At 44.3% G+C, this 7,767-nt stretch overlaps 2 protein-coding genes across 2 annotated transcripts; both read left to right on the top strand.

Moving 5' to 3' along the window:
- Positions 1 to 56: 56 nt before the first annotated feature.
- On the top strand, positions 57 to 1,264 carry LOC127922509 (outer dense fiber protein 2-like). The gene is made up of 2 exons (XM_052506374.1): positions 57 to 178; positions 1,013 to 1,264. The coding sequence occupies exons 1-2, from the start codon at positions 71 to 73 to the stop codon at positions 1,262 to 1,264; spliced, it is 360 nt and encodes a 119-aa protein (XP_052362334.1). The 5' UTR covers positions 57 to 70.
- Positions 1,265 to 2,301: 1,037 nt separating this feature from the next.
- Positions 2,302 to 3,476, top strand: LOC127922510 (outer dense fiber protein 2-like; the record flags this gene model as incomplete). The annotated part of the gene is made up of 2 exons (XM_052506375.1): positions 2,302 to 3,108; positions 3,327 to 3,476. Coding segments are annotated over exons 1-2 (297 nt in total), but the record flags the coding sequence as incomplete, so codon positions are not given.
- Positions 3,477 to 7,767: the final 4,291 nt, after the last annotated feature.

Genomic DNA, 7,767 nt, shown 5'->3' with positions numbered 1-7,767 from the left:
TGCTGTACTGTAGACACATACACAGTGCTGTACTGTAGGCTGACAGGCACATGTTCTCCTCTTTCAGGCCATGTTGTCTGCAGTGGAGGAGAAGCTGACTCTGTCCCAGTCAGAGGTACAACATGTCAAAGCCTCTGTGAAGCAATACGAGAGCCTAGTGGACAACTACAAGACCCAGGTAAACAGACACACACACAGGTATACACACACAGGTATACACACAGGTATACACATACAGGTATGCACACACGTTGTACCCACACACAGGTATGCACACACAGGTATGCACACACAGGTATACACACAGGTATGCACACACAGGTATGCACACACGTTGTACCCACACACAGGTATGCACACACAGGTATACACACACAGGTATACACACAGGTATACACACAGGTATGCACACACAGGTATGCACACACAGGTATACACACAGGTATGCACACACAGGTATGCACACACGTTGTACCCACACACAGGTATGCACACACAGGTATACACACACAGGTATACACACAGGTATGCACACACAGGTATGCACACACAGGTATACACACAGGTATGCACACACAGGTATGCACACACGTTGTACCCACACACAGGTATGCACACACAGGTATGCACACACAGGTATACACACAGGTATGCACACACAGGTATGCACACACGTTGTACCCACACACAGGTATGCACACACAGGTATACACACACACAGGTATACACACACGGGTATACACACACAGGTATACACACAGGTATACACACACAGGTATACACACAGGTATACACACACAGGTATACACACAGGTATACACACACAGGTATACACACAGGTATGCACACACAGGTATACACACACGTTGTACCCACATACAAACTCTTAATGTGCTGAAAGCAAACATGCAATAATATGAAAGGGACGATTATAGTCCATAAATTATAATGTGTGTGTTGTTTGTGCCTCATGTCTTTTCTGTGCTTCTGTGTAATGCTACCCATCACCCAGGTGGTGAAGACACGGGCCGAGGCAGACGAGTACTGTGCCAGGCTGGGACAAGCAGAGCGAGAGGCGCGGGAGGTCCGGGACCAGCTGGAGAGCGAAGTGGAGGCGGTGCGCAGGGAGCTGCTGGGCCGGCTGACGGAGCTGGAGCCTCTTCCTGAGGCACTGCGGCGCTCTGAGGTCCTACTGGAAGAAGCTCAGGACAGAGAACATGCCCAGGAGAGACGTAGCACCGAGCTGAGTGTCAGTCCTGGCTGACCTGCATAAAGGTGTGGGGGTCGGGGGTTGTGTGGGGTGGGACGTGCTTGTGTGTGGTGGGGGTGGTGTATGTGTGCTGTGCACAATGTGATGGTATGCACATCTTCCAAACTGGCTTTATCAATTGAATAATATGGTAATAATAGTATAATGGTTTATGTTGTGTGTCTAGGTGGAGCAGCAGGGCAGCCAGGTGGAGCTGCTGAGACAGAAAAAAGTCTGTCCTGTTGGAGGAGAACAAACAGCTGCAGCACCGTGTGGAGAGTCTGGAGAGGTCAGACTGTCATGGCCATTCCAGAGCCAATATCATAACGCGCTGAACAGAGAGTGTGTGTGTGTGTGTGTGTGTGTGTGTGTGTGTGTGTGTGTGTGTGTGCGGTAGTATGATACATAATATATACCGACGCTTTTATCCAACTTACAGTACAGTGAGCTCATACGTTGTTAGTTTGTGACCTGGCAGAAACATGTGACCCCCTGTGTGTGTGTGTTTATGTATACCGTGTTTGTATGGTGTGTGTATGTGTGAACATACCTGGGCTTGAGAGCCCATCCCATCTCTGCCTTACAGGAAGCTAGAGGAGGCCACTTGTCAGAACAGAGACCTGGTGGGGGTGATCGCCAAGCGGGAGGAGACCATCCATGGCAATCAGCTCCGGCTGGAGGAGAAGTCCCACGAGTGCACGCACCTGACCCGCCAGCTGGAGGAGGTTTTGGACGATGCCCGACGCCAGGTCTGTCTGGGGCACCCGGGTATGGGGAGAGGGGGCTGGGGATTGGCTACTTGGGGAATAACTGGGTGGGAGGGAGCAATGCAGCTCGAGATCAATATGTGCATCAGATTATGTTCACTGGTGTTAGGTTCAAATGAACCTATTGAAACTCACGAACGATTAGTAAAGCTTAAACCAAGTGTATTCCCCATTGGGTCATACAGCTGCATAAGACAAATGCATTGTTCCACAAGTGGTAGTATATATACCCCAATTTGGGGTGGAATCTCCTCCTTCTCTCTCGAAACATTACATCTCTGTTGCCAGGCAGGAAATTAAGTTACGCGGGCAATAAACTGTTCCTTCTCCCTTAACCTGACCTCGGCCACCTTTCCTCACTAAACCAATCCTCTCCCTCCTTATCAGTGCCTGCCAAGATGTGATCGTCTTTCCTTCACTCAGTGCATTCCAAGCTTAAAGGCGTCCACCATATACTTTCCTCCTACAGATTAGATACCCATTAACTCCTGGTGTAGAAACCTGACTATGGCACTCTTCATGTCTCTAGTATAACTGATTATTAACTATATTTAAAGTTTAGAAATCCGAACCGATCCCTGGTCATTTAAAAGTCGTAAATTATTACTGCATTTTGCATAGACATTGTAAAATTGAGATGCAAGTATTGAATTGAGTGATTTGGTTGTTTTTACGTTTTAGCATTGTGAATACTCACAATTTTAGCAACATTAGTTTACACTGACTTTGTCATTTTCTTCCAATGGGTGCACAGCCATTTTGTTTTATGCTTGTTGTAACAAGTCAGTTGCTCTGTATGATGGAGTATCACAGTCCTGGTGTATAGGTGGTCCTCTGTAGCTCTGTTGGTAGATCATGGCGCTTGCAACTCCTGGATAGTGGGATCAATTCACAGGACCACCCATACATAAAATGTAAGTCACTTTGGATAAAAGTGTCTGCTAAATGGCATATATTATTATATTAGGTGTCCCAGACCCGGAACGTGCGATCACCAAAGAGCACTCCACCCAGTCCAAGGTGGTGGACCTGGAGACCCAGCTAAGCAGGACCACCACAGAACTCACCACCCTCCGCCGCAGCAAAGAGGAGGTGAGGGAGAGTGTTTTAGAAATATACATCTCTAGCGTCAACTCTGATTATAATCTCTCATAATCTCTAAAACTATTGCGGTCAAAGACATAGTGTGTGTACATAACAGTACACATCTTGGCACACACACTTTAGAAATCAAATAATATGTAATTCTAATAATAGAATTGCTGTGGTGTGTGTCTGTCTGCGTGTGTGTGCACCTCCGCCACCCTCAGGCAGAGCGACGGTACCAGTCCCGTCTTCAGGATGTGAAGGACCGTCTGGAGCAGTCGGACAGCACCAACAGGAGTCTGCAGAACTACGTCCAGTTCCTCAAAGCCTCTTATGCCAACGTGTTCGGGAGACTCGGCCCTCACCAGCACTCTGCGGGCCCCCTTCTCCCATCTGAGGGAACTCTTCCCAAAGATTCTCTCAGAAAACACACACCTACACTATGCACACGCACACACAAATAGACACACCCCATTTGAGGGAACTCTTCCCAAAGATTCTCTCGGATCACACACACACACATCATTATCCAGGTCTATACTCAGAGCTCTTTTCAACTATATTTAATGTTGATGTTGTGGGTGTATATGTTCCCAATTATACATTATATCAATAATGTTACAATATAAGACATCAAGTTTACACAGCTTTTACTTCCAGCTTGTCTGCATTAATTACAATTGTCCTATAGTTGTTCACGTCCTTCTGACTTCATTATGTTTTCAGTTCTACTGTTGATGTCTCGGCATACTGTATCATTCTGTACCTTACAGTACAACAGCATGTAACCACCCACCTAACAGATGTAATGTACCAAAACATAGCTGTCCAACAGATCTGGGACTTGTCATAGTAGAGTTATATATCTTGGCTATTTTTCATCTTATCATATTACGGAATTGTTCCAATGGTGCTATGATTGGTTAGCCTCGACCCAGATCTGTTTGTGCTATCGTGTCAACTCCTGTTTGGAATGACAAGGAGTGGCATGATGACACAAACAGACTGGTACCCAGGCTAATGATGGTGCTATCTGCTAAACAGAGCCATATCAATGAAACCAATTATTTAGTTTGGTTTGTTTGCTGTTTGTGTCAGTATTTGTCTAAAATGTGATACCCATGAGAGGAGGAATCAACAGTGAAGGAGTTGTGCTCTTGTCAATAATTTAAATATTTCTGCTTTAATTATGAAATAGGATATATATATTTGTAATGGCCATTTTATATACCTTGAATGTGTATAAACTTGTATTGAGTTGCAATAAAGCAATTTCATCAAGAATATTTCTTTCTTTCTGGTTATAGCCTCATAAAACTGTGGACCTGTTCAACTTCAAATCACCTTGCATAAAATAACTACCCCTTTTCTTGCCACATACTAGTCCCAACATCACATCCTCCAGTTTCAGACCCAAATCAAGTAGCTGGTCAGAGGGTTGTCGAGATTACGGTAACTCGATGTCTCTTAAAGATAATTTATGCTTGATCTGAAAATGTGATCTGAGGTTACGTACGGAAGGTGTGATGCAATTGCGGAGGCTATGAGGGCATGCAGAGGCCAATTCAAGCTCCGTACAGCATCGACGAGCGCCTCTCAAATTTTGTCACATTGCGGAGGACTCGGTTAGGCTCCGCATTGACATGATTGGTTGACGGTTGGTGGGGGCGGGAGGTCATGTATAAACACAAACTCACTTCCTTGAAAACTTCCTTAACAGCTCTGCGTTGCTCGGCGACGCGCAAGTAGTATAAATGCCCTGCCTTCTAACAAGGAATGTTCACCACATTTGCCTTTAGCTTTCAGTATCTGTACAAAAATACAGCCCTACCTACACAGCCTGATCCAGCAAGAACACGTAGACCTACCTGTAATTGTCTGCTGTAGGTGACAAAGTTCTTTAAGATTTGTTTTTAAAGGGGGAAAAAGAGAAAGGGATTAGTTCAAAAGGTTCTTTAAAAGGTTCTTCGAGGATACATTAAAAGGGGTTATTCAAATAATTTATAGGGGTTCCCCGCAGTTTCCATTTGAAGAACCCCTAATGGATAGTCCAGGAACATTTGATTTTTTAGAGTGTGTTGGGGAACCTCTATAAGTTTTTCGAAAGAACCCTTTTAAAGGATTCTTCAAATAACCACATTTAATGGTTCCTCAAATATATTTTTGGGTTTAATCTTTTATTTTAATGATTAATAATCAGCATAAAAATAACAACCCAATATTTTAGATGTCAGTGTTTATTCGTGGCAAATCAGAATTCAATGTAACAGTACTGTAAGCTTTTTTACAGAATAGTGTAGGTTAACGGGAAGAATAAACCAAAATCACTATATACCTTGCTCGTATCAATATCTAACGGTATCAATATCATATCAAATGATTAATATTGGTGCCCACAACTACATTAAATTAATAACACATTTACCGTACCAGTCAAAAGTTTGGACACACCTACTCATTCAAGGGTTTTTCTTAATGTTTTACTATGTTCTACATTGTAGAATAATAGTGAAGACATCAAAACTATGAAATAACACCTATGGAATAATTTGAGATTCTTCAAAGTAGACACCCTTTGCCTTGATGAGAGCTTTGCACACTCTTGGCATTCTCTCAACCAGCTTCATGAGGTAGTCACTTGGAATGCATTTCAATTAACAGGTGTGCCTTGTTAATAGTTCATTTGTGGAATTTCTTTCCTTCTTAATGCGTTGGAGCCAATCAGTTGTGTTGTAACAAGGTAGGGGTGGTATACAGAAGATAGCCCTATTTGGTAAAATACCAAGTCTATATTATAGCAAGAACAGCTAAAAATAAAAAATAAAAAGAAACGACAATCCATCATTACTTTAAGACAGTGGTCACCAACCTTTTCTGAGTCAAGATCACTTTTGTAGTCAAAAAGCAAGCTGAGATCTATTGCTCAGATAACATTTTTTATACATGAATTAACCTCACAGGAGGTTAATTCCTTGTAGGAATGAGGTTTGGGCAGTACATTATCACAGCATATTGGCTATATGATTGGCCTGCCAACATTGTTAATCAGACCATATCATATTTCAAAACTCAAGCTTTGATAACAAAATAGATCAGTTGGTTTAGCACTTGTGTGACACTGTGGAGAATGAATTGAAATAATTAGGATTTTTATTTTACTGGACTGATGGTACCTGCATCTGATGGTCAACGAGGTCAAATCACGATGTCAGTGATCTTCAGGTCGAAAAGTCGGAGCTCTAGAAAGATGCCAGTTTCCGACTTGGAATTCCGAGTTGTCTGACCGTTCAAAACTATTTTTCCCAGCCGCCTCTCACGGTCCCTGCTCTCTCCTTCCTTTCCTCCCAGCCGCCTCTCACGGTCCCTGCTCTCTCCTTCCTTTCCTCCCAGCCGCCTCTCACGGTCCCTGCTCTCTCCTTCCTTTCCTCCGGTGAGACTGACCAGAGAGAGGTTCTGCCTCTCACGGTCCCTGCTCTCTCCTTCCTTTCCTCCGGTGAGACTGACCAGAGAGAGGTTCTGCCTCTCACGGTCCCTGCTCTCTCCTTCCTTTCCTCCGGTGAGACTGACCAGAGAGAGGTTCTGCCTCTCACGGTCCCTGCTCTCTCCTTCCTTTCCTCCGGTGAGACTGACCAGAGAGAGGTTCTGCCTCTCACGGTCCCTGCTCTCTCCTTCCTTTCCTCCGGTGAGACTGACCAGAGAGAGGTTCTGCCTCTCACGGTCCCTGCTCTCTCCTTCCTTTCCTCCGGTGAGACTGACCATAGAGAGGTTCTGCCTCTCACGGTCCCTGCTCTCTCCTTCCTTTCCTCCGGTGAGACTGACCAGAGAGAGGTTCTGCCTCTCACGGTCCCTGCTCTCTCCTTCCTTTCCTCCGGTAAGACTGACCAGAGAGAGGTTCTGCCTCTCACGGTCCCTGCTCTCTCCTTCCTTTCCTCCCAGCCGCCTCTCACGGTCCCTGCTCTCTCCTTCCTTTCCTCCGGTGAGACTGACCAGAGAGAGGGGACACCGTCTTCCACCTGATGGCGAAACTCGAGTCGCACCGCATCTGCCTCATGCACAAATTCATGTTGTTCCTATGACCTGAGAATGTTAAATATTAAATATTCCTTAATATTAAAATAGACACGACGAGCTGCTAATAATTTTAAAACGCAGGGCTATCGATACTTGGCTACTCATTTTTTTATTTTATTTTTTATTTCACCTTTATTTAACCAGGTAGGCTAGTTGAGAACAAGTTCTCATTTGCAACTGCGACCTGGCCAAGATAAAGCATAGCAGTGTGAACAGACAACAGAGTTACACATGGAGTAAACAATTAGCAAGTCAATAACACAGTAGAAAAAAATGGGCAATCTATATACAATGTGTGCAAAAGGCATGAGGAGGTAGGCGAATAATACAATTTTGCAGATTAACACTGGAGTGATAAATGATCAGATGGGCATGTACAGGTAGAGATATTGGTGATATTGGTGTGCAAAGAGCAGAAAAGTAAATAAATAAAAACAGTATAAAAACAGTATGGGAATGAGGCAGGTGAAAAAGGGTGAGCTATTTACCTATAGACTATGTACAGCTGCAGCGATCGGTTAGCTGCTCGGATAGCTGATGTTTGAAGTTGGTGAGGGAGATAAAAGTCTCCAACTTCAGCGATTTTGCAATTCG

This window comes from Oncorhynchus keta, unplaced genomic scaffold, assembly GCF_023373465.1.
Source record: "Oncorhynchus keta strain PuntledgeMale-10-30-2019 unplaced genomic scaffold, Oket_V2 Un_contig_26049_pilon_pilon, whole genome shotgun sequence".
Taxonomy (NCBI): domain Eukaryota; kingdom Metazoa; phylum Chordata; class Actinopteri; order Salmoniformes; family Salmonidae; genus Oncorhynchus; species Oncorhynchus keta.
Note: the sequence above shows the minus strand (reverse complement) of the source record. Positions and strands in the feature narration are given on the sequence as shown.